Source organism: Podarcis melisellensis (assembly GCF_964234715.1).
Source record: "Podarcis melisellensis genome assembly, chromosome: 4".
Classification (NCBI taxonomy): Eukaryota; Metazoa; Chordata; class Lepidosauria; order Squamata; family Lacertidae; genus Podarcis; species Podarcis melisellensis.
In genome coordinates, this window is record NC_138531.1 from 53756963 (window position 1) to 53784837 (window position 27875).

At 41.9% G+C, this 27875-nt stretch overlaps 1 protein-coding gene and 1 long non-coding RNA gene across 3 annotated transcripts in view; both read right to left on the bottom strand.

The window, feature by feature from the left end:
* The window catches only part of LOC309368219, a 52329-nt gene extending 48413 nt beyond the window's left edge, over positions 1–3916 (bottom strand). Inside the window, exons 1-3 of one of the 2 annotated variants that reach the window (XR_014167648.1) lie at positions 3674–3916; positions 3441–3511; positions 1384–2505 (exon numbers count right to left, since the gene is read on the bottom strand). This is a non-coding gene — a long non-coding RNA (uncharacterized lncRNA). Of the gene's footprint in view, positions 1–1383; positions 2506–3440 lie in introns of those variants that run through there. The other variant, XR_014167647.1, reaches the window with a different exon arrangement.
* An 8037-nt stretch (positions 3917–11953) lies between these two features.
* Positions 11954–27875, bottom strand: part of HUNK (hormonally up-regulated Neu-associated kinase) — a 56835-nt gene continuing 40913 nt past the window's right edge. The window contains exons 7-10 of the mRNA XM_081909247.1: positions 24349–24517; positions 19880–19960; positions 16751–16928; positions 11954–15384 (exon numbers count right to left, since the gene is read on the bottom strand). Of these exons, the coding sequence (XP_081765373.1) occupies positions 14717–15384; positions 16751–16928; positions 19880–19960; positions 24349–24517 (1096 nt within the window). The 3' untranslated portion in view covers positions 11954–14716. The remainder of the gene's footprint in view (positions 15385–16750; positions 16929–19879; positions 19961–24348; positions 24518–27875) is intronic.

Below are 27875 nucleotides of genomic sequence, written 5' to 3' on the forward strand. Positions count from 1 at the left end.
CTCAGGGATTAGGCCTTGGGTCTGTTTCAAGCAGGGTTGTGGTTGTTGTTTTTCCATGAGTGACCAGGGGAAAGGAAGTAGAAGTGAGCTGATGAAATTTGCAGATAACACCAAGTTTGCCGGCATTGTTAATACAGATACAGATTTGGAAGTTATGTAGGAGGAATGGGATGATCTCATGAACTGGAGTAAAAGAAATTTGATAGTACGACACATATGTTATACATCTGGAGACCAATACTAAATTTTGTGTATGTGTGTCAGAGACTTACCAGCTGAAAACCACGAGAATAAGAAGTTATATTGGACTATGAGAAGTGTGTTTGTGTTTTTAAATTGTTAAATTGAAATTCTTCATCAGTGTTGGCTCTGTAGACAAGAAGCTCTCAGTGGTCCCTCTTGCCTGATTACACATACTTCCTGGCTGCTGGTCCAGCATCAGAGGTCAGCATAGTTGGGCACTTGCCAAGGGCTGGGGGCTTAGAAGGAGCCATTAACAACCCAAGTAGTGCTGATCATTAAGGATCAATGTTCAGTGCTGGGTGCCCCTGCTAGGGCTCTGAGCAGCACTACTGCTGCTTGCTGCATCCAGCCTCATCCCTTATCTTACTTTCCAGCCCAGAGAGGCAGCAGCATGGGATTCAAGCTTCCCCTTGGCTCTGATTCATGGCAGCCACCCATCATTAGATTATCCTAAATGAGGTCAATTGGTTAGAGGATGATGCTGGTAATGCCAAGGTTGCAGGTTCAATCCCTGTATGGGACAGCTGTATATTCCTGCATTGCAGGGTCCCTTCCAACTCTATAATTCTATGATACCATCAATGTTGAGTTGGGTAATCTACATGGTGGGCAGCCACTGCAAATGAGAGCCAAACACTGACTTGACTTTAATTCAGAAGTGCCAGCAGCAACAGAACATAGCAGCTGCCTCCCCAGCAAACATGTCCAGGGTAAGCAGAATGACTGGAGGAATTGGTGGTGACATCACACAGCAGCACCATGCAGGAATCCAAGCTGGTGCTGGGTGAGGACCTATCAGCCGCACCTTACCAAGGACCGACAGAAGTCTGGCACCAGCCCTGCTTGCTGCTCCTATTCCCTTGCCTCTCCTCTCTGCTTAATGTGGTGTCAGTGTGGTGTAGTGGTTAAGAGCGATAGACTCGTAATCTGGTGAACTGGGTTCGCGTCTCCGCTCCTCCACATGCAGCTGCTGGGTGACCTTGGGCCAGTCACACTTCTCTGAAGTCTCTCAGCCCCACTCACCTCACAGAGTGTTTGTTGTGGGGAAGGAAGGGAAAGGAGAACGTTAGCCGCTTTGAGACTCCTTCGGATAGTGATAAAGCGGGATATCAAATCCAAACTCTTCTTAATATGCACCATCTCCCAGACGAAGAAGGCAAGGCATGTGGTGCTTACTGCTCCTTCTCCCAACTCACTTGCTCAGCAAGGGCAGCTGAACCGGCAGCAACAGCAAGTAGTAGTACGAGGGGGTCTAGGAGGCTCTAGAAATTAGTAGTCAGTTTCTTACTGGGGTATAGGCCTTGGCAGTTGCCTGACATTGTCAAAGTCTGGCACCATCCTTGTGCTGCATGAAGGTAGTCCAGAGTCTGCCTCAAAAAAAAGCTGAACATTGAAAAGAGGCTCAAGCATCTCCATGGGAATGTGGAGGCCCTGCAAGGATGCAAAAGCAAAGAGCTCTTATGCTGCTCCCTCTGCTTCCCCTCCCTGTTTGCCATCCCATTCCAGGATTCAAGAGAGAGATGCACCACCAGTTTGTAGAGCAGGAAATAGAGTCATCGGGCATTATTCAGCACTGGTTCTGCTGTAAATTTCTGTAACTCCCTGATGAAAAAAATAATTTGGTCTGTATGTCTTGGGGGAGCAGGGGTAAGAGAAGTGCAATTAAGTTCATTTGTGCAAGAAAGCCCCGTGTGTATTGCCAGCATGGCCTTTTCAGCTGTTTATATATGATGAAATCTCTGAATATTCTCCAGACCTGGTATGTGTTCATTCAGCATACCTGGAAAGTTGTGCGTAATGTCATTTTGCTGACACAATGCCTGTTTAGAAGCCCATAAATGATACGTAAACCTTGTTCTCTAAACCAGCAAAATGGCTGTCTGAGTGCTCAAATTGTGGTGAAGGCAGTAGCAACAAGCAACAGGAGATGTTGCCTGGCACCAACACCCCACATATTCAGTGGTGTGTCAAAGTGTACTTGTCAGCCAGCAGGAAACTGGCTATTGAATGCACTTTCATTACAGAATTACATCCAGCTCAGAGAAAGAACTAAAGAGAACCTGCAGGCTCCATATATTGCTCTAATACATCTCCCACCATCAGACTTTGCTGGCTGAGGCTGATGGGAGTTGTAGTTCAACATCTTCAGGGCCATTGGTTGTCCATCCCTGCCTTAAAGCCTGGCTTATATGAAGTGGAATCAGGTAATATAGCGTACTGCACCACTTCAACTGAGAGAACCATTTTGTAAGGTCCCCTTACCTTAAAAAGAAAAAAGAAAAAAGCAAGCAACAACAGCAACTAGTTACTCAAGTAAAAACCTAGCATGATAAGGAGGAACAATGCAACCTAGGCCATTCCCTGTTGTGCTAGTTTTCTTCTTAAAGGAAGAAGTTTTGAACAATGTGATTCCACCACCTGCTCTCTGAAATAGTACAATACCATCTCTCGATTTTGCCACCCAATTCCCACCTCATTCTGTTTAAAGTGTACAGCCCACTTAGACAGGGCTTGTAAAGAGTTCCTACATCAAGTAGCAGGATCTACTCCAAGCAGTGTTTCAGTCATCCACTTGCCCTCCATTTGTTTTTCTTGATATGTTATGAAACTGAAGCATGCTTGTAAATTAACTGGGGAAACTACAGCAGCATAATGTGTTAATGGTTGAGAGGATTCATTTGGAAATAAAAACACTGCTTTAGGTAAATGTGGTGTACTGTTACTTTACATCTCACACCATTTAAATTCCTGTTTAGGGTGGGCCCAAAACATTTTGCTGCCTGAGGCAAAGTGGAAATTAACCAAAGGCAAACCAAGTGATTTTGGTACCTGTTCCTGAGGCAGAAAATTGCACAAGTAGCTTTCCTTCTCCTCATCAGAAATAACCTCTCTTTCAAATCCTTTGACTCTCAGTTCATTAAAATGTTGGGCTTCAGTAAATTGCTTTAAGGCAATTCAATACAATACAACTGTAAAAACCAAAAGAATGGTTGACAAACCAGACGATTTGAATATAAAAGATTACCGTCTTGAATCAAGGACCCAGTCTAGATGGATAAGGAGTAGAGCAGGTCCTACTTACTTCCCCAGGAACTCAGATCATTCAAAGGTCATTGTGTATCTTGAGGGGAAATTCTGCTCACTTCTCCATACCAGAGATAACAATCCTGCTAATTGTGTACATTGTGGTCACTTACCCAGGACCCAAGTTTGCCAGGGGTTTTTCCTTTGTTTCTCTTTTCATCTCACTTCAGCGTCTTGATCATCTCTTGAATGTGTAAACAAATCAGAGGCTTGAGTCAGTTAAGCACTTATTAACTAAAAATGATTGTTCATGTAAACAAATCTTGGGTGGCTACTGAACTCATCTATGCTGTTCTATATCCATGCCCTTCCATGGACAGAAGCTGATCCAGACAGGCTGTTGAACCTCATTTCAATACTGGTGATGAGACAGTGTCCTTCACTGCAGGCTGGCTTAAGAAGTTCAGGGCAAGCTGTGTGGCACAGAGCTCTATTCTTCAACTTCTCACAGCCACTCCCAATTCTTCAGCGTCTGCTGCCTGAGGCAGCTGTCTCACTTTGCCCAATAGTAGGGCTGCCCCTACTCAGTAGCAGCAATAGTAGTATGGTACAGATCCACCAGCAGAGCATACAGGTTGAGTTATAGCACTCTTTAAAACAACAACAACAACAACAACAACAACAACAACAACAACAACAAGTATTGCATGGTGAAGCCACTTTATAACTAGACTTATTCATTTGGTGTTTGGAATACTTTCATGCGTTATGGATATCACACTGGTACACTTCCCAGACGAACTGGATGTGGCAACTGTGAGTAAGACACAAGCGTATTGCATGCTGGAATATTTCCTCCATCCATCATGCCAAAAACCTCTTGGAAAGGTTAACGTGAGGTGAGCTGCTGCATAACAGATGTGTGGAAAATGTGATAGTTCAATCCTCAAACCAGCACAGGAAGTAGTAAGTAGGGATTTTCTGTACCTGCACATATTTTTTTGTACCTCAGTAGCTGATCATTAATAGGAAAGAATAGCTGCTGCAGGGGCAGCAAAGATAGTAAGATCATATGCATCTATGTCAACCTCTTCCAACAGCAATCTCTTTACCATCGATTCTATTTACAATCAAGAAGTATATAAATTATGTGAAATAAAAACTAAGAATATGTATCTAATAATAGAAATAACATTTTTATACAACATCCATTTTGGCCTGCTGGCTCTATGTTCTCCCTAATGTATTATATTCGGGTAAAAGGAATGCCCCATGGCAAACAAGCCTGTTAGGCAAAAGACTGTGGATCAAGATTTTTGGTTTGCCCCTGTTTCTCTGATAAACTGCTATTGTCACAAAAAAACACACACAAAAAAACTACATGGGTGATGCTTAGAGAAAACAGAAGTTAATCCGATTTAATACTTTTTTTCCCTAAGGAGAAATGCATGCAATCTCCAGTAGTCTTAAATCATCAGGGATTACTTTAGGCTCCAAAGAGCAATGAAATGCTGTCCCAGCTTTTTAATAAGAAAGATTTTATGGTTTTTATAAAAATCTAATCAGATTGCATCTGCTGGAGTTTGGATGTTTAGTTTGGTGTAGACCAGGGATAGAGAACCTGTGGCCTTCCAGATATTATTGGACTCCAACTCCCATCATCCCTGACCATTGATTTTTCTGGCTGAGGCTGATGGGAAGTTGGAGGGCAACAGTAGACTGATCTTGTTGTGGAGGTGGGGGAATGATTAACAAAATCAATCCTCCGGCAAACTGGGAATATCCCCTCACCCAAGTTTAGGATATTCCACCATTCTTCAGCAGAGTTTATTTTCCTTTGAGAAAAATAAGTGGCTCACATATATGTAAAGTAAGCTTTAATACTGTAACAAAATAACATAATGAGAGAAATGAAATACGGCAACATGAGGCAAATCTGAGGCAAGAGGCAAGAAGAGGCAGTTGGTCCCTCTTAACTGATAATCTTAATGGAACACACATTGAAGTGAGGGGCTGATTCTGGAGCAAAACACACAAGCCCTGCCCACCAGATACCAAGCACTCTACTATTCAAATTAGCACCCGTGTTTTTCTTACAGATATACCTCAGGAATTTCGTCTAGAGACCCACATGCAGAAATCTGCTTCTATGCATGTATGGCTCTAACTGAAACAATAGATTTAGTGGGCTTAAATGTGCTTCACAATTGTGGCCAAAAGGTATAAATAAATGGCAGGATCGCCAGGAAATCTATAAATACATTGTGCTTTTCACGTATTGTGTCACCAGTTGAACATCACTAGGAGAAAATGTTCTGTCTCAAGCTGTAACTATCTCTGATGATGCCTGAGAGGAAAGAAAGGGGAAAGTGGTTCCATCTTGAAAGATTACAGGAAACCAGAGATGAGTGTAAGAGATTGAACAGCTCTGTTGCTAGGTTATGGATTGTTTTCTTACGACAACAGTGAACTTGAATACTAATACTGTGCATTAATATAGCAGCTTGGCTCATTCTGAACAAATATATGTAATATTGAACTGTGGAATATTCTAACATTTCACGGAATCTATTCTAGGACAATTCAACAAACATGCACATATAATTCCTGTAATTGTGTCAAAGAAGTTCCATACCCTCTTTGTACACAGTCAGCAATGGGAACATTATAAGATGTTTAAGAGCAGTTTCTGTTCAGTTTAATTTCCTCTGAGAAGCAGTTTTGGAGACTGTAAATAGATTTACTAAGGTTGAGCTTCACCTGTCTCCTCACCATATTCAGGCATGGACATTACATGAACCATATATAGGCCATTTCAAATGCTGATTGAAATTGCTAGGAAGCTGCACATTGGCAACTGGGGATTTGGTCAGGGTAGTGGTGCACCTTGAGGTCTCAAAAATTAGTGGCATCCTGCATGATGCCAAAAATTGCCCCCCCTCACACTCCATTCTAAATCATAGTTGTGGCATCCCCTGCATCGCCCCCCAGGCTCCCAGCGTGACCAAGCCAGTTAAAGGTAAAGGTAAAGGTACCCCTGCCCGTACGGGCCAGTCTTGCCAGACTCTGGGGTTGTGCGCCCATCTCACTTAAGAGGCCAGGGGCCAGCGCTGTCCGGAGACACTTCCGGGTCACGTGGCCAGCGTGACAAAGCTGCATCTGGCTCGCCAGAGCTGCACACGGAAACGCCGTTTACCTTCCCGCTGGTAAACGGTCCCTATTTATCTACTTGCACCCGGAGGTGCTTTCGAACTGCTAGGTTGGCAGGCGCTGGGACCGAGCAGCGGGAGCGCACCCCTCCGCAGGGATTCGAACCGCCGACCTTTCGATCGGCAAGTCCTAGGCACTGAGGCTTTAACCCACAGCGCCACCTGCGTCCCTTACCAAGCCAGTTACGCTCCCCCAAACCCATCTCTGGTCAGGGCTTGTTTTTCAAAAATTGTAAGAATTAGAAACTTGGAGATCCCAGTAGATTTTATTTTATATATTTTTAATCTCGTATTGCGAACTGCTTTGAAAGGATGGTGGTTCTGAAAAGCAACATAAGAATCACTTAAATAATACAAATAAACAGCCTAAGGGAGTTATTCATTATGCAACCCACTGATGAACTCGCTATAATGAATAGACAGTTGTAACTGAAACTTTCTACACACTTAGGGCATGTGTACGTTAGTGGCTTTAAAAGCAGTGAGATAATCCATCCCTTGCATTTCAAGTCCAGAGTTTTACATTGATATATTGTATGCAATATTACCTGATTTGTTTCTCCCCACCTGCAATGTCCCCATCAAAAAACTCCTATTCAATGGAGCTGTCATGTAGGCGTGTGCCACACCTCAGCTGAACCACAGTTTACATTTTCAAATCAGTTGGGACCTAGTTTGAGGGGAAGTGCATCAGACAAGAGTGTTTCTTAAGAAACTACAAGGTCAGGCATAGGCAAACTCGGCCCTCCAGATGTTTTGGGACTACAACTCCCATCATCCCTGGTTAACAGGACCAGTGGTCAGGGATGATGGGAATTGTAGTCCCAAAACAGCTGGAGGGCCGAGTTTCCCTATGCCTGTACAAGATACTGATATACTTGTGCTGTAGCAATATCAAACACCAGCAGTGGGATCACACTGGAGCTGGAGTAAGCGGTAAGGTGTACGCAGCCTTACTTCTGAGTAGACCTGGATATAGGATTGTATTGTTGCAGTGTCAGTGCCATCGGCAGGCACAAGTTCTCCCTCAGTGCAGTGGTGGCATGGGATTGTATTTTTTATTTTTTAATTCTAAATGTCTATTGACATATTAGCAGAATTTCAGTGTTTACTTTTGTAAAACTGAATAAAGCCGTTTTTAAAAGCCATAGGCAGGAAAGTTAAAAATTTAAATCAGCATGCATATTACTGTATCGTTTGTAATATTTTGGCAGCACTGTCCAAGATGCTGGGACACACGATGGACATGGAGACAACTGGGGGAGGGTACAAAATTTTCACCCTTCCCACTCAGCTGAACTAGATGGGCTTTATTATTATGATGTTGTTGTTGTTGTTTAGTCGTGTCCGACTCTTTGTGACCCCATGGACAAGAGCACGCCAGGCACTTCTGTCTTCTACTGCCTCCCGCAGTTTGGTCAATCTCATGCTGGTAGCTTCGAGAACACTATCCAGCCATCTCGTCCTCTGTCGTCCCCTTCTCCTTGTGCCCTCAATCTTTCCCAACATCAGGGTCTTTTCCAGGGAGTCTTCTCTTCTCATGAGGTGGCCAAAGTATTGGAGCCTCAGCTTCACGATCTGTCCTTCCAGTGAGCACTCAGGGCTGATTTCCTTAAGAATGGAGAGGTTTGATCTTCTTGCAGTCCATGGGACTCTCAAGAGTCTCCTCTAGCACCACAGGGCTTTATTATACACAGCTGAAAATCCAACACAAGTTAAAATGGCGGGGGTGGAATGCAGCATTTGTATACATGTAGGCCAGAATGTGTACAACACATTCCTATATCAGCAGACTGCAGCAGCAAACTAACTTCTACGTATATAAATATAGCTTTAAAGACAGCATTTCCTGCTGTGCCAGCATGTTGCTATGTAAAACACTCAGGGATGGCCTCCAGCACAGTGGCCTGTTCTAAATATTTTCTTTCACTTCAGGGAAGCTTTTCAAAACCTTCAGAGCTGCTTCAGCATCTGATTGATGCTCCAAGCAAATTTCTTCAGCCCAGTTGTTGTTTCTGCTCGGTACCCATGTGCTGCTTCAAGCATGATAGGTGGGGCACATTCAGTAAATAGAAGGGGAATTCTTGTTAAGGGTACCTGCTTCCTTGGGGCAGGGGAGAAAGGAAATTCCTTTAGGGATTGTTTCATATGGAAATGAAGGGAGTGAAACATATTTTCATGTGTGTCAAGTCCCATTTTTGTAACTTGACTTCCTGCTTTACAGTCTTTAGAGCTTGTTAAAAGAGTACTAAACTGCGGGAGGCAGTGGAAGACAGAAGTGCCTGGCGTGCTCTGGTCCATGGGGTCACGAAGAGTCGGACACGACTAAACGACAACAAAATCTGACCTTCCCAAATGTGTGGATTCTTCAAATCATGGCAAGCCATCTAGTCAGATGCAGAAAGATCCAATGAACACAAAAGGGGACTTACTCTCAGACAAGTGTGCACAGGACATTAGCTATAGCTGACCAGTTAGGAGAATTTACACAGAACATTTTACAATTCTTACACTATGGAAAAACCATTAGTTTTGTGCACCTTTTAAAGGATTTTATTTCCTAACAATATGTTTTGAAATTGTCAAGCAATTGCAAGTAGTTAAGAAGATCAAACCTCTCCATTCTTAAGGAAATTAGCCCCGAGTGCTCACTGGAAGGACAGATCGTGAAGCTGAGGCTCCAATACTTTGGCCACCTCATGAGAAGAGAAGACTCCCTGGAAAAGACCCTGATGTTGGGAAAGATTGAAGGCACAAGGAGAAGGGGACAACAGAGGATGAGATGGTTGGACAGTGTTCTTGAAGCTACAAACATGAGTCTGACCAAACTGCAGGAGGCAGTGGAAGACAGGAGTGCCTGGCGTGCTCTTGTCCAGGGGGTCACGAAGAGTCAGACACGACTAAACGACTAAACAACAACAACAAGTAGTATTAATTGCAACTGCATGTAAGCTAACAGGAGCCAGCCAGCAGTAAATCACACTGAGCAAGTTGGCGTTAACTCTTTATTAGCAAAAACAGGATCTGCACAGGAGTATTCGGCCTAATGAGAACAGCAACTCTTCTCCAGCAGGTCTGGCCTCCATGAAGCAGTTGAGACTGAAGGTCCCCTCTTCTCCAGGGTTTCCCCCAAGCAATCTGAGACTGTGCCTGCATGAAGCTAACTTCTCCTCTGTCCTCTTCATGCCTCTCCTGGTTTTGGGTGACTGAGGGGGGAGGGGAGCTCATCAGAGCAGCAGGAGCCTGTGCCTCTTCAGCAGCAGAACTTACCTCTGCCTCTTGGCATCCCTCTTCTGCTTCAGCTTCTGCCTTTGATTCTGGATTTGTCTGCCACAGATTCCCACTGCTCACTAAACCCTGTTAGGTTTTCAGCTTCTGAAATGTCCTCCCAATTTTCTCCCTCTGACAACTCATCATTGTCCCACCACCAATCTGAGCCTTATTCCTTGGGGGTCCCCAGCTATCATTCCTCTGTATCAAACCAGTCTGTGACATAAACAGTTAAGAACAGTTAAGTCTAGGAAACACGAGTTTCTATTTTATTGTTTTGTCCAAGAAAGCGTGTCTGATAATCAGATTTGAAGATCAGGATTTTTAGTTTAATTCTTCATCCCTGTAACCCACATTCCATTCTAATTTCCCACAATGCATTGCTTTGGGACACTGGAAAATTTAAATGGCATTGCTCAGTAGCTCTTCTGTTATGTTCTAGAATTAGTGTGACAGTAAGAGCAACAATGAACAGTGTCCACAGGAGAAAAGCAAGCACTCAAGATAGAGGAATAAATTTAGAGATGCAAGAAATCCCACATTCCCTAGGCCTGCATGCCTCAAAATACACTTACTCAATGAGCTGTCTCATTGAGATCAAAAAGATGGCTGCTCATCTTTATCTTTAAAAGCTGCTTCCTTATGTCTCTATGCCTCACTATGAGCTGTCGTGCTCAGGGTATGTCAGTGACAGAAAGCAGACAACGGTTTTGGAGTTTTTCAACCTCTTCTCCTCAGCTCAGAACCAGCTTTGAAAGGAAGAGGGGAGGAAGGAGGTAACAGGTATGTACAGATGGCAATTTAAGGTAGATTTTATGCATCCTACGTGTGCATGCTTTCCGAATCGCCCACACAATGTCCTCATCTTAGTGGCAGCCTACACTCCCTCCGTTTAATTCAGTTTTTTCCTGATACATGGATAATGCAGTAATTGGCAGGGGGGACCTCCAACATAAAATGTAACGTTATCTGAATGTAGATGCAGTGAAGCACCTTGTGTGGGTAGGTTTTTCTTTTAAGTGTGATGTTCTGCTGGATGCTGTTAATCACCCTCCCCTCCACTTGCTTGTTGCAGACCATAACCAACCATTCTGTTTGTAATAGCTGCAAGGAAAGAAGCATGTTTATTTCCACTGCTTGTTGATGATGGGACATGCTGTGTGTGTGTGTGTGTGTGTGTGTGTGTGTGTGTGTAAAACAGCCCTTTTGTGCAGAACTGCTTTTCCATTGTACTGAATAGGGACAGATTTTTTAAAATTATTTTTTAATTGAAAAAAATGGGTGTTTCTTTCTGAACCATAAAGCAAAACTGAAAGGTGCTAAGACAATCCATCAATAACTGTGACAAAAGATCTGCAGCTCAAGACTTGAGCTTCGGGAATGGCCACCAGCGATTTTCCTACTGATCCAGCATTTAGAATGTTCCTCCCTGTTCTAGGGAATTAATTAATTATCACAAGCAGGTTTTAGTTCACCTCCTACTTAGGGCCTTAGGGTCCAATTAATTATCTGCCTGGCTATTTGAATGGCAACGGTGGAAGGGTGGCTATACAAGCTGCTTGTGTGAATTGTCTTGCCAAATGGCACAGTCATTTTAACAAACTCAAATCCCCTCCATCCCTCCAACTGGGAACAGCATAAGCTAAACTGAACCACAGAGACGCTTCTTTACACAGATGACTTGCCATAAGGATTTGCCTTGATGTGATTGCAGTGCCACGTGGCCACACACACTGCAGAGTGCCACCGCAAACTGGGCCTACGGTGCCTTTCATATAGAGCAGAAGGGAGGACTGGAGACACCTGTGATGACAGAACATTGGGCAAGAGTTTGGGTGAAGGAGCAGTTCTTTATGTGGAACTGCTAACTATTATAATAGTGATTTTGCTTCAGGCTTGGTTGTGGACTGAAGACGATGGGCTGTGTTACTGCATCTTGGGAAATGTGTCGTGCAAATTGCAGTAATCACAAAATGGATTGTTAATTTGTACAGAACAGTACGGTTCACACAAATGGCACCAGCCAAATTGAGTGCAGTTGTACTATGAATCCTAACCATATCCCCACTCAAAGTGCATTTGCATGTGGGCTGTTAGCAAGTGTGAATCAGTCCTTAGGAAGCAGCTTGTAGGATACATTGCATACGCAGTTATACTTACTAGCGTAATACTCATATTTCAGAATAAAAACAGATTCAGCAACAATGTTATTTCATTCTGCTATTACATGTATTTACCATTTGTTCACAAAAATACAGCTCTCTCTTGCTTCCCCCAACGTTTCATTGGGTTCCAAATAAACCTGAGTTGATAGTTCAAGTTAGTATTTGCAGGACATTCAGGTACAGAAGTCTGAAGCATGCACAGAACGGTATGCTGATTATTAGTGCCTTAATATTGTGTTCTATGGGGAAATGCCACCAATTATATTTTATAACTTCACAAACATCAGTGGTGTATGGGTCCTTATCAGAATATTTGGGGTTATTTTGAAGACACTACTTGAAATACTGAGAGGTTTTTCAGAAAGCATAGTTGAAGCACACACAAAACATGCCACAATCCCATTTCAACAAGGTATTTTTTGTTTACATTAAGCAGTGTTGTAAACTTGATTAAACTTACAATGCAGCTTGCTTTGTCTACGAGGGGTTATGTGGATAAAAATGTAAATGAAACCATCCAGTGGCAGGGATAGTAGAGGTTCATAATGTAGTAGTTTCTGGAACACCATGACCTTTCAAAATTCATCTCTGAAGTCTGAAAAACCCTTAATAGTGTGAAGTCAAGTTCAAAAGGGCTAGAACAATCTCAGGCAGCTGAAATTGGGTGGTGTTGGCTAAGAATATGGGCATTTCTCCCCGTTTTTTCCCCCTAGACCAGCTGCACATGAACATGCCCGCACATGGTATGTGCTTACAATTTTTTTCTGGCACACAGTAGGATGCTGTTCTTTCATGGTGAGGAATCTGAAACATTTTCAGCCATTCAGGCCTATGCCAATACGGATGTTCATTTGACACAAGCACACTGCACATTGTTTCAGCCTGGCCTGCTCCCATACTTCTCCTTGGGCCTAGTTTTCACAAAGAGCAATGTATTAAAACTTGCACAACTTCAGGCTATGCATGAGCTTAAAAGCAGGCACAGTCTTCTCTTGTTTGTGCTAAACGATGGTTTTGCTTAGCATTACATGTGAATCGTTCAGTTTGTACAGTTGGATATAACATGGCACTTGTGAAAATTCAGTGATCTGGACTTTAAACTGCAAGGTAGTCAGTGGCACTGTTACTGGATTAAGGTACCACTACCTTTGAAGCAGAAACAACTGTTCTCATGCATATACCTATTCCTAAGATGGTGTTACAACCAATGGGTGCTTCTACTTTGGATGTACTCATGCACAAGCAGGTGGATCCAATTTCAAGATGGCTGCAGCCAAAGAACTGCTAGTGCTCCTGACATCCTGTCCACTGCTGTTCTTCAATCCTAACCTTTTAAGAAATATTTGGTGCTGAGCTGAGATTTTATGTGTATCAACAGAATCTCAGCGGGAAAAACCTGATTATCTGATCTTGGGGTTTCTTAAAGAAGGCATCAAAACGACTCAGAAACATACCTTTAAAAACAATCTCTCAATAATTCCCCCCACCCAAAGCACTTATTCTGATTTGTCTTTTATAAAGGCATTAACATCTAGATACTGTGTATGCTAAAGAAGAGGGGAAGCACACAAACCATTAGTGACAATCTGCCACCGTGCTAGTCTAATGTTAACAACTATCAGCAATCCTGTATACATAACATGTGCTAGCAGGGAACAGGTAAACCATAGAATAGTCTTTGGTTAAAACCCTGTAAATTAATAGCAAATTATTTGCACAAACCCCTATTTTCTTATTCAGACATTTTCTTTACTGTGAAATAAAAAGAGCTGCAGAGTACAGAACATGTTTGCCTTTTACGAAAGTTAATCACAGTTCGTAGCACTACTAAATTTTTGATGACAACTGCATTACCATTCCTGCCATTTGCAAATGGCACTGGAGCTAGCAGATGTGTCCTTTGATAACTCTTCTGAATGCAGTGCAGAGTTTCTCAGCAACACTTTCAAGTATGTCCAATGCTGTTTTGCTAAAACTGAAAGTATACAATTTTTCTAAAGGCAGTTTCACAGAAATGGCATAGCTATACAGATGACCAGGTGTTTGTTTTTTTAAAGCACAGCATTTAGAAATATGGGCTATTGTCTCATGATGAGGAGGAAAATGTGAACAAAGATTTCCTTACAGTCAAACTAGTTCTGAGATGATCATGTCTTTTTATAGTAGCATCTCTTAACAAATGAACATGTCCTTTAGGAAAAATATAGAATGATTTTACGTGTTTTGGAATTATTAGACAGTAAAAACTGCTTCAGTTATTAGCATCTTGCTCTGGTTTTTGTGCTTTTATGCCAAGTCCCTTCAGGTCTGTTTCTTCTTCATCTGTACATGACTGAAAAGAGCACATTTGCTTCAGAAATATGAAAAAACTTAAGTTTTCCTGTTTTTGAGTAATACGAATGGTGCTTATGCCTGTGAAACAGAGAACTATTGCCTGACAAGTACATCAACCACAGCTTTACAAACCAGAGGGCAATTCAACAAATTCTTCTTTCACTGTCCAAGCAAGTTGCTAGGTCCAGTGGTCTGTTGTTGACATAAACTTATGTGCAATATTGGAACACAGCCAAAAAGTATCTGCTTGGGAAGATTACACAGATCTTCAAAAGTCAGTAAGTCTTTACATCACTTGAAATATTTGTCCTTTCCCACCAATCACACTAGTCTAGGCCACTGAAATATGTGGCCTTGTGATTTCCTTATTGAATGTGGTAACAAAATACACAGAAAAAAACATTTCACTACTTCTATGAGAAAGTCCCAGAAAACGGCACTACACAAATTTAGATTTTCAGAAAAGTCACCTCAGCACTGGCCATTTATAGGGTCCATTATATTGAATGAAATTTGTGTTGGGCTCATTTGCTGCAGCTGAGGCATTCTCGCTTCCAGCGTCTTCTCTGTTGGTGACCCTACTGACTGATTCCTTTTCCGCATCATCTGTCCAATACCCATCATGGGGAATCGACCTCTGCTTTTCACACAGTTAGGGCTCCCCAGAGGATTAGAGGCATTATTTAGCTGGGTTGGAGAGACAGCTTCCTCTCTAAAAGAACTGCTCTTTTCGTCATATGTGAAGGACAGTTGAGTAGGATGAACTGGACTTTTAGTAGGACTGGGAGAAGTTCCCCCTGGCTGGAAGAGCGGAGACAATGTCCTTTCACTGGAACTTCTCCGACCAAAATTGACTGGAGAGCTTAGCATTCGATACTGATGCGTGGGAGAAATTTGGTCTATTTGGTCCTCTCTGTCGCCGGTTTCAAAAGAATGCACAATGTTCAGAATTAAAGGAGAATCCAAATTCTGGCTGCCAGGGCTTGAGGGCTCTTGCTGAGGCGAATCTTGCCGCTTGGTGAGCCTTGGGGTCCTTGGAACAGGTTGCTGGATTTCAAGGTATTCCAGAGAATAGGAGGTGACACAGCCTGTCTTGGCAGTAGCTGATTCATGGAAGGGGCTCAAGCCACTAGGAGAATCTACAAAACAATTTTTTAGAAGAGTCAAGAAAATCCTTTCATGGATCCCCCCTCCCTGAGACAAGGCCAGCTATAAGTCATCAAGTGAGAAACCGCCTGAGTGAAATTCAAATCCTAAACATAAACATACCCCCAGAACAATACAGTAAATACAAGTTTAATCCAAAATGTGTTTTCCCTTAAGGTGTGTTATCCTGCTTATTCCTTCTCTACTTTGTCTTACACTTTGCCTGCCTGCCCCATCAGAAAGCTAACCTTTCTATTATTCTCATTTCTCTGTTCTGTCAAGGCTGTCAACCCCCTTCTCTCTCTCTCCCCCTCGGGAATCTGTGGTCATGTCCCTTCCCAAGCTAATCAAACATAAATCATCATCCGGGACAGAAAGAAAGATAACTGTGCACTAAGAAGTTTGAATAGAGGAAGGAATCTTATCTGAAAAGCCAGTGATGATTCAAACATACTGGAAGTCAGGAAACAGAACATTTCAGAGCATGCAATTATCCCCAAACACATTTGTCTTTCTGGGATGCATCTTGATGTTGAGTGCTGTAAGTCAACTGCTATTTCACAACTTATGCAGCAGTGAATGCGTATTTAAAACTGCCCATGCATGATGTGGCTAAATGTGACTCATTGATATGTATATCTGTGCAATACACCTAGTTACAAATACATGCTTTCTGAGTTTATAATGTACAGTTTTATATTTACATGTAAACAATATTAAGTGTACATGCAAAAAATGTAAAATATGGAATGGACTTCTGCTAAAACCATGCTCTTAACAGCTATTCTTTGTTATCTTTGTGAATGGCCTACAGCGCTAAAATGAATTATAAAATCAAATGGCAGAAAAAGAATATGAGTGTGGAGCAAGGCCAAACTTAAATGCTATCCCATGCCTCCTGTGGAACAGTTTACATGACAGGTCTCCTGTCATGGCTTCCCCATGGAATTCTAGCCTGGTAAGAGTCCTGAGAAAATATCATCACCCTTATTAGATTACAATTCCAGGAATTCAAATATTCTATACCCCCATCTCCCTGCCACAATTAGGATTCCCTAGGGAGAGATAGTATGTGTTAAACAATTTGATGGCTGTTATCCTATGGATCCTTATTGGGGAGTAATCCCACTGAACACAGTGGGACAAAAACCCGAGTAAAGATGAATTGAGTCACACTAAAATGCTGCAAGCCTATATGCACTGACCTGGGAGTAATTCCTGAACACAGCAGGGCCAGCTTCTGAGCAGATATGTACAGGATGGCAGTGAAAGTCTGTGATATGCCCTAATTTTCGCTGATCTGCAACTTACAAAGCAAGTCTAGATCACATCAAGAGCTGGAAAGATGGCTCCACTTACCTTTGTCTGGTGCACCACCCTGGGTAGCTTTGTGATCATTCAGCAGAGCTTTTGTAGTCTGTATCTGTGTCAGAAGGCAGGTAGGAGGTTCTTTGTAGGTGGGGGAATTTTTCTCAGACTTCTTCAGAAGCGGGTGAAGAGGCTCTTCCTTCGTTTCTTGTTCCTTGGCCTTTTTGTCCTTCAAATTTAAAAGCACATAAACAAAAACGGTTTGGTTTGTTGGAATCTACTTTAGAAAGCTTCAAAAACAGGTGAAGTAAAAACACTGCTTCTTAACAAGTTTGAAAAGGCAGCATTAAGTGAATGGAAGCAAGTTCATCAGGCTGGAAAAGGCGCCCCAGCCCTGTTTTGGGCTTAGCAACCTTGTGTCCCCTTTGGATCCCTCTCCTTCCTGCCAGTAGCGCAGTTCCAGTAATTTGCCCCCAAGTGACTTTCTTATATCTTCTTTCTCCCAAAACGCAATTCATGTGTCTGTACATGGAGGTTTCATATCATACCAGTAATAGAACTAGGATGGGAAAGTAGGAGCAGCTTTGGTTGGGTAGAGCAGAAGGAAAACATCCTGGGAGGTTGGTGGGATTTACAGCACCTCAGGTCTTGGGCTGTACCACCCACCACCGACAGGGATGATCACAAATGGATGGTGCATCAAGCTAATCATCGTAAATAATTGGCCAAGAAGTGAAAACTATGTGACCCCCCCAACTGCTACTGAAAATTGAAGGATTCCAGAACGCCAAGGTTACAATCTGACACCCAGATTTATAGAAGAGGATACCCAGGTTTCGTATGCTCCAAGATGAAAATAAGGAGCATCCATCAACAGCCTTGAAATCTAGCACTTGGTAGCGATTGGCATGTTATCAGCTTAGGTGTTTAGCTCTGATTGCACAGGGAAGGATGCTAACTGAAGTTTAGCAAGCTGTCGGACTAGAAGCTATGACAGCATTACAAAGAATTACCGTATTTTTTGCACCATAACACTCACTTTTTTCCTCCTAGAAAGTAAGGGGAAATGTCTGTGCGTGTTATGGAGGAAATGCCTACGGGTGGCATGCCTACGGATTTTCCTTCTCTAAAAACTACATGCGTGTTATGGTCGGGTGCGTGTTATAGAGCGAAAAATACGGTACCTAGGATTAATAGCAGTTGGTATAATATTTTATGTAGCACTTTCAATGTAAAGCATGCTTTATAATTTTTATCCAATCCATCCTCACGACAAGTATTGGATATTGGTCACTATGATTCCCATCACTCAGATGGTGACACAGAGATGTCTCACCAAAACCACTTGCACTTTGGATTCTGGTATCTAGTGGACAGAAGAACCTTCTTTTGCATTTGTTTTTCCCATTATTAAAATGATGCGGAAGAATTTTCTGCAAAGTGCAGGAGGACCCTAGGAGCTGTCTGGCTGCATCTCCATAGTAACGCTCTGATGCGCTTTCATGTATCTCTTACGTTCAGAAAAGCTCTTTGCAAGTGGATGTCCGTAGCTGCAAGCTCGGCTGAAAAGGATGTTTTGTCTGGCTGTAGTAGATGAAGAACACTGAGATGTGTGTCTCGTTCACATGTCTGTATCAAATGAAATTACCGAGGGGCCCTTAAGACATGCTACCAACAACTGCTGGATTCAATTACATACATGTGCTGATGATAAAGTTTTGCAATAAGCCAGAACATGAGACACAATGGAAATTGATTCCCCCCCCCCGGCATAATTATTAAATCTTTATATGATCAGATATGTTAGGAGTCACACACTTTCTATTAGTTTTTGATTCTATCCATTTGGGCTGGGTGTATGTGCATGGGCACACATATTTCTGTATGTGTATGTATCTCTGTATGTATCTGTTGTGTCTATATATGTCTACATACAAAAACACACACATACACGCCAGCAAATGATTTTGAAAAAATGTGAAGCAAAAATATTTACTGGCCCAATTAATTTAATAAAAACACAACATCACAATTAATACCATGGCTTTAACAGCAATCTTCGAAAAGTATTCTTTTCTTTCTTTTTTTTTTTTGCAAGTATTGCAAGTTAAATTACAGCTGTGAATGTTCACATCAGTCGAGTTACAGAAGAAGCAGGATGAGCTCTGCTCTCCTTCAAGAACAGAGAAGGAAGAAAGTGGCTGCATTTCTGGACGGTTGCCAGAGAGGAGCTATGTCCTAACCTGGTTGCTAAACAACACTGAATTGGAGGTTGACTTCTAAAGCAGAATATCTATTTTGTTTTTCAATGAGCTATGACGGTTCATTGTTTTAAGGTCTTTTTATTGTATTACTTCTATGAAACAATAGAGGGGCAATTCCCAAACAAAGCAAAAATGAAAGGGGAGCTAATAATTACATTCATGAATTAAAATTTTCTGGTGCCCTGCTATATTGTCCAAATATTTAGTATTCAAAATAGCCTGTTGCCTGATATAGATTCCATCCCCTGGGATGTGTGCACCACCAACTCTGTGTATCCTTACATCAGCTTTGCACCTCTGTACAATTGCCCTGTATGATCAGCACACTCTCTCGGAGCCGGAGCCAAAGAGCTGGATCATGGCTCTTGTGATAAATACATGGCATCAAATACAATGGTTCCACTTAGGTAAGTAGGGGGCAATTAGGGAACATGGCATTACAGCAAACGTTGGGCAAAGTGTTCTCTGCCATTGAATTATTCCTTAAACAGAATCTGTTTTGGGAAATGCTGAAACCGCTCTAAATGAAAATAACAAGCTGTGGTGCAGCATTAGCAATAGCTTAACAGTTGCTACTTTAAAAAAGAAAAGAAAAGATATCAACAGCATCTATTGTCGATTGTATTGACTTTGTTTCTAAAAATGGGGATAGTATTATTTCCCTTTATTTATTTATTGAATTTATATCCCACTCCTCCCTGAGGATATATTCAGCATTTGCCAAACTGGATTACCCCATGTTGCCTTGGCATGTTTTGCAGTGAGTCATATGGTAAGTTTCTCTTGCACAGCCATCCTTCAAGAGACCTCTGGGCATGACTTTTTGTTTGTACTCTTTGTTGAACCAAAGTTGAAATAACAGTCAAGGGAAATGCCCAAGTATTGCCTGGTTCCAAATAATTGTAACCTGGTTTACCTCGTAGGTGTCCTTGTTTGACTTGTATTTTTCTATCCGACACCAATGGTTCATGTACACATTATCGGGAGCTTCTGTCTTCTGGAAGGATAAATAATAATTGTAAGGTATTTGTGGGGAGAATTAGAGCACAGATTAGTTCAAATACTTGTTTAAAAGAATTGCAATCACTACTTCCACTCTAAATATTGGGGTGGCCAGACTGGAATCTACTGGTGGGTAGGTAGGTGATTTACATAGTTTGGCAAGTTCTGGGTTAAGAGCATCAACATCTAAAAGGCTTCCTCCCTATTCTAAATTAGGCTGCTGAAATAAAGAATGACTCATAAAAAGCCAAGAGTGGAGTTTTGACCTGGGCTGAGCATGTGGTTAGTACTACTTTGCCTTCTGAAAATATGTCCTTTCCCAGAGTCACTATTTTGCACCTGGTTCCCCCTCCTCAGGACATTAGTGGGGGGAAATCCAGTGGATCCCACAAGCCTGAAGTCTGCCCTCCTCAGTTATTATTTGACAGTACTGTATAGTCTAACAAAATTACAATCTTGTAATTGTCTAGAAACAGGTTAAGTCCAAATAAGCATGGTAGGTAAACGGGTATAGGGCTGTAGCCTCAATCTCACAATTATTTTACTTCAGAAATTGCTGTAAATAAATAGTCAGCTATACATCTTCTTAACATGCTTCCCTCCCAAATATAATCATAACCAGGGATGCATTTAACAATTCTTGTTACTCACAAAAATAATCACCTTCAGGTAAAACGGAAACCAATCAGATGTTGGTAAACAAGCACTAACCATGGGAATTAAATTATTTAAAAAATGCAACCAGTTTCCTTGATGCTTGAACTGGAAAGCCTCTAGGGCGTCCAAATTCTCTTTTAAACAAGAAAGACCTAAAAGGCAGAGGGCTTACAAGCAACTTCCTCATTAATTGCACCTCTACCTACTTTAACAGAAAAAGAGTCAACCATCATGTAGCTCAAAAGGACAGGCTAACAATTCCTTCCTGATAATCTTTTATATAGCTCTGAGGTAGCACTGCTGGGAGTTTGGACTTTTCAAAGAAGACAGAGATAACAGAGCAAAGTGCTCTTCATTATTGATGGAACCTTCCTCGTATGGAAGAGGATAAAGACTGGGCCCTCTCAAAGTGTGTCGCAGGTGACAGCTACAATCCATTTCTTTAATCTAGGAGTTTCAGATAGAGGTGACAGTAACTGAGTTATTGTGCTGGTGTTCACTGTCTGATAGAAATCTATCATGGTCACAGAAGGCTGGCGAGTGATTTTCTACAGGCTCACAAAGCAACCTGGTATCACAGCGAGTTATTAAGATGATAGCTATTTCATTTTGAGCAATGTAACCAGCTTCTGGTACACCAAATTGCTTTTATGAACTAGTTCTGATACTTTGGGTGTGATAGCGATGCAGAAGAAAAAAAGATTATTTAAACTGAGATGTTCTGAGGAGAAAATGTAAAAAGGAATGAATCTAGCAAAAATAAAATCAATACCCTCCCCCATGCAACTCTTGCCTATAAGATGACAACATGTGAAGAGCAATTCTAACAAAGAGCCCAGGTAGCACAGGGCAATGGACTCAACAATACATCTGCAGCCCTGCTGGAAGGGTGGAGTGTAGGGTTGTTGTTGTTTATTATTGTTGTACCAGCACCATGTTGGCGCAGCTGAGGGGCTTGAGGATGGGGACCACTTGTGGATCCTTAAGGCTTTGGATCTAGTTTCGGAGTTTTCTACCTGGCTAGTAGCTGCCTTCTCAGTTAGCAGAGGCCAGAGGAGACACAAGGACTCACCATTCTAACTACACACACCCCAACAACATTTGGGCTTAGCATTCTGGCCTCAGTACGTTAAACGGCTATACTGTATCAGTTAAAAATCTGACCAAAAAGTTGCTTCCAAATAATTGTCTTACACACACACACACACACACACACAATTTGTTAGTACAGGTATGACAAAACCTGTGAACGGCAGGTACAATTTTGAAAAGGTACTCTTCCCCTCCCCTTTTGCACTTAAATTCAAACTTATATCAGTTTTTTAAACTGATTGATCAACTAATACTCTTATGATGAATTAAGGTTTTTGTTTCCAACATAAGGGACGGCCCCAAAATGACAGTTATTGCTACCTCTAAGAGTAAACTCAGGTGCTGAGTGCCAAAATGATGTGGCCACCAAGAAACAAGAGGGCGGTATCAGAAGGCTCCGTGAAACCCTGACATTTGCAGAAATACAAATTACAACTGTTTAAAAAATCTTCTCTCTTTTAACCACCCCCACTGCCCTTTATAGCTTATAATCTCTTGGAGGACATGGCTACCTGGTTGACAGCAGGGGCATCATTGCCACTTACCTGGATGTTGCAGGAGCAGCAAGTGAAGTCAAGGCAGTGTGGCAAACTGGCAAGAGTGCCGGGACTGGCTTTGTCAGTGAGCCTGTGCTGACTGACCTTGCTGCTGCTCTGCCCTGGTAAATGGCAATGCTACTGCCGCTGCTGCCAAGACACTGGCTCTGCCTCCTCACCTCGTACACTGGAGACCCCACTTGTAACTAAGGCTGCATACACACTATGCCTTTAAAGCACATTCAAAGGGCATTTCCCCCCTCAAAGAATTCTGGGTTCTGTAGTTTGCTATGGGTTACTTTGAATTTCAACTGAGAGAGGTAAACTACAGCGTCCAGAATTCTTTGAAGGTAACAAACTGTGGAAGATTGGCAGATGAAGATGATGGATTTTTTGAAACTAGCCGACCTGACTGGAAGAGTCTGCAACCAGAAGGAGGGGGATTACCAGGAGGAATTGATGAAATTTAAAGACCATTTAGTTAAATATATTAAGTTAAATTAATTGGAAAAGATTGCAAATACCAGATAGGCTTAGGATCTAAATATGTAATGTGATAAATTAATATGTTGAAATGCTGAATCGGAATGAAAGAAAGATGCTAAGTGATTAAGTTAATTTTATGAGAATATTGGTTTTGGAAAACTGTTAAAATGATATACACTGAAATTCAACCAGGGGGATACGAGGAAGTCATTTAACAATGTCAATAAGATTGGTTTAAATAAGGTTATGATTTATGTTTGTTTGTTTATTTGTTTAAAAAATTCTGGAAAATCAGTAATTTAATTTTTTTTTAAAAAAAGAAGGGAACAAATGTGCTTCGAACATGCTTTAAAGGCATAGTGTGTATGCAATTTACCTAACTTAGCAAAACAGTCCCTATATTAGGGGAAAATTCATACTTTTGTTGTATATGCATTGTCAAAGCAACAGTCAGTGGCGGATCATAAAATCTCTGTCCCACCACCATGAAACTTCCCCCTGATGTCCATGGGAATTCTATGCAGGAAGTGAATGCAAAGAATGGAACAGATATATGTCCTGAAGGAAAACAAGTAATAAATATTTATTGCATGAGGTCATAGGCGAGAACTGTTTTGTTTAAGTGGCTTGTGCTGTGAGCTAAAAGGGCACACAGAGGTCAAGAAATGCTCTATAGGCTTTTACTTTCCAGTGCCACTTTTAAAAATAACAAATAAACTAAAATCACTAGGTTGCTCTGCCTTGCTCCCAACTCACAGACCACATCGTATTACTCCTTGCTCTTACTTCCTGCATTTTAAGGACAGTTTTAAAACAGCGCTATGCCTTTGCTATCCTAATAAAGACACTATAATGCTACGAGAACCTGCTTGGAGTGAGCTCTTTCTCCAAGGTTAAAATTAAACTCTTCTCTGTCGCAAAATTAATGCAAAGTGTGTTGTCTCCTTAAAGAAAAATATAAACACAATTCCTCCTAACTTTTAATACATCATTAAATAGTTAATCATGCAGATTTTCTTCTGATTGAATTAACTTCCTTGTAAAAGTCCATGTGATGAACCATCATCAGTCAAGTATCTATCTTTCAGTTTAGCCCACACTAGAAACGAGGACTGCAGCCTGTTATCATTGCTCCTGCGCAAGTGCACTGGCCAGCCATGTCTTCATTCTGGATACTCCATTCTATACCCCCCACAGTCATCTGGTCCTCCCTGCACCCCACAACAGACACTCCATATTCTGTGGCCATTGGGGTTTTCTTCTTTTTTGTGAGAAGGGTCCCCTTAAGTTATTTAAAATCTACTTTTGCAAATCTTGTTGTTCACCAGAAGGAGCTGGTAAGCTCCCTCTTGTTTTTCAGTAGCCCTATTTTGACTGCACTGCCTTCAGAACTCAGCACCTGAGACCAAGTCTTGGGGAATGGTCATTCAAGCCCTATTATTAGGGCTTGAATGACCCTAATAATAGGGTCAGGGCGGTTCACAGAATAAAATCACGATATAAAACCATAAAATACTTAATAAAAATAAAAACAACCCAATAGCCCCTCAACACACAAAAAAACCCACATTTTAAAAGGGCATAGGATATAAATTGTATCAACCAAACTTACTCTAAGGCCTGCCAAATAGCGTTCCAGCTTCTTATTAAGCAGGATGTAGATGGCCAAAGTGTGGCAAGCCCGGTTGGAGAGGACGGTATTGATGACATCACTGTTCTTATAGCCAAGCTTTTCAGTCATGTAGAGCAGCACACTCTGGCTGATGTCTTCTATGTGGATTCTACATGAAGAGAAAAGGGAAGGGGTTATTTCCCCCCTCCATCTTCCAGGGAGAGCGTCACCAGGGAGAGGTGACAACAGACATGCTATATAAACCTTAATGGCCACCATGTAACAAGAACTATATACTGTTTTAACCAAACTGATGATAACAAAGTTGTTGAGACAAAATACTTTTTGTTAGTTTTAGATTCTGCACACACTTTGTTAAAATAATGTGCATATAAAATAGCGCAACACAAATAAATAAATAAATAAATACTTATATGCAACTATTTTGAGGGGAAATGTTTCTGTAGCTTGCATCTTCCCCTCATATTTTTCTGCTGTGCCTTCTCATTGCTTCAGAATACCCGCAAGACCAATAAAGGTGCTAAACAGTAAGCATAAGCACTATATATAATGTTTAGTGCCCTAGAAATAGCACATCAAGAATGACAGCCTCCCTGGGAACCTATATTTGATTTGCTATCACTTTGGGCCAAATTCAAAGTGATGTTAAATGTTCCTTTGCATTTAACACGCATGTGGGTGTTTGTTTGTTTTGTTTAAATGCAAATAGCACCCACTGTGGAAGCTGGTAATTATAAGGATCACAGCAGATGGAGTGGGGTTTAATCCTTTCCTTCCTCTGCTCCAGCCCCGATGAAGATGGCTTCTCCAAAGCGGACATTTGCAAAGAGAAGGAAGGTCCCATTGGCACCACAAGACGTGGTGATACACAGTGGTTTACATGGAACTATAAAAGGCAATTAGATCAATTCATGAAATATCAGTAATTACTAAATGGAACACCCTCGTACAAAGGCAGAGGACCTCTGGGTACCAGTTGCTAAAGGTCAAACATCATTGTTTGGAGATACCTAGAAGCATTTGACTGGCCGCTGTTGGAGACAAAGACAATGGACAGGAGGGAACTTCAGTCTGCAATCCTAAACACACTTGCCTAGGAGTCACTGGCGGAGGAAGGCGGAAGCGGGGGGTGGGGTGCGGTCCGCCCCGGGTGTCATCCTTGAGGGGAGGGGTGACATCACCCCCTGCCCCCGGGTGCACAGCATGTGCACTGCTCCAGGTGCCAGAGCAGCTGCTGGGAGTAAGCCCCACTGAAGTAAGCGCCCGCCTCTGCTGGGAGTAAGCCCCAATGAATTCAGAGGTGCTTATTTTTCAGTAGACATGGACTGGATTGTGCTGTTAAAATGATCAATAGGGCCCTTAGGTTATAACGTTAGTTCAATGACTCATCTGCTTCACACATTTTGCCTGCCATTCAACATAACACACAAAAACAAACATACACACCCTGGCTAAGGACTGCTTGAAAAATTTACAATTTTCTTACATGGAAAACAGTTCCACATTGGAAAAATGCTTGAAAACCAAGCTGGGCCAACACATTTGATTGGTACATATTCTGACTGCATTCGTGCTTACGCAATGAAATAGATTTATGCGTGATCATCATGGGTGACGATCTACATACACTATTCGCTTTTTCTTCCTAACTGCAAGAATGAATGAATCCATTTATTTCAGTCACTGACCAGAGTGTAACATATACAACAACAGAGAGCATACAGACATAAATAGATAAAATTAAGCTTTATGATAATAGACAATAAATAATTCAGATATAAAACAGGTAAAATATATGTCAAAACCTTAATCACTAATTTAAAACGTATTAAGTCATTGGCCATTTGATTCTCTCAAAGTTTGTGCAGCAGCAGCACAGAATTTAGCCACTTTTAAGGTAATCTCTGGTTCCCTTTCCTCTATTAAGTATTTTAAGTAATTCCTATCTGCAAGAGATATACTGTGTAGAAAACTCATAACATCTAAAGTGCCCCAGAGAACAGGCAGTGGAACAACAATGTTTCAACAATGATTTATTTCATCCTCTGATGCACCTACTAAAGCAGCCATTTCTCTCTTGCAGTTTGCACACTTTGCGAACTTTTGTTGGTTAGAAGCAGCCAGCCCATGAATTTATTGGGTGGCCACAATAAGGCTTATATCCATCACATAAAATCTGCAGTAGATGCTTAGAAAGGTACCAGCCTCCTCTGCTGTATTAATATCCATCCATGTGTTACATAACCCTCATTACCATAGTAACTAGCACCTCACAATGATTAAAGGTTTTTATCCTCACAAACCCCTTTTTGAGGTTGGGAAATATAATCCTCCGCACTACAGGGCTGGGACAAAGGCACTGGGGAAGCAATGCGACTTTGCGCAAGGTTTCACCAGAGATTTGGGGCTGATCCAGGAATTGGTCCTAGCAACCCTAAAACCATTGCAGAATACTAATCTTGTTCCCTGCTGCTGAGGAAATATCAGAGACTGAGAAGAATCAAAAGTGAGAGCTGGCATAGTAAAGCAAATAAGGGGCGAGAATTGAAAGCCAGACAGTAGCAGGCAGTGGGATGGTGTAATTAGGGCAGTGTTGCTCACCTGCCTTCCCATCACTGCTGGTTCCTGAGAGCAAAAGGAGGAGGGGAAGGGAGCCTGGATGGCAGAGCCAGTCTGATGCACCTGCCAACGCACCTGCAGTGCGCTGAGCTCCCCATGCACCACCCGTTTCAGGAACCTGCAGTGATGCTCACGATGAGATGGCAGGTGAGCAACATACCCCTGTCTGTGCTACCCTGCCAAACACTATTGGAGCCAGAGAGTCCTCAATCCAAATTTCCCTGCAGCTGCAGACATACTACATTGATGCAAAAGAACTCATGCTCAGCCTTTAACTTAGAATCTTAGCGTTGGAAGGGACCCAAGGGTCATCTCATCCAACCCCCTGAAATGCAGGAATCTCAGCTAAAGCATCCATGACAGATGGCTTAACCACTTAACCAGTATATAGTCCATTGTTTTGATTTCTTTTTCCTGCAAATGTTTTATGTTGCTGTTCCTCATCCAGATCGAAGATACTCTTGTACCCAAGTATTTTTGTTCTGGGAGGGTGGTAATGGTAGAACGGCAGAATTTCAAAGTCATTCTTGGTCATGACTGGTGTTCTGGGAACTACAGTTCTTAGGGGCAAATAAAACTCATGTGCTTGCCATCATCGCAGTACACGTACCAACATTTCAAAACAAGAGAGATCTCTTGGACAACAGAGACAAGCTTTTCTCGAAAATTCTCCAGGCTCATAAATGCCAACTAATTCAGAAGTGAGCCAAGGGGAATTCACCCATCATTAGGGCTTATGCTGAATTTTGCAGGATCAGAGTGTGAGAGATAACATTTGAAAACACACACACACACCTCCTCTGGCTCACTCAAGTAGCCCTTCCTCATTCAAGCAACCCTAATGACTTCAGTGGAACTTTATCATGTTGGTAAAACAGCCTTATCTT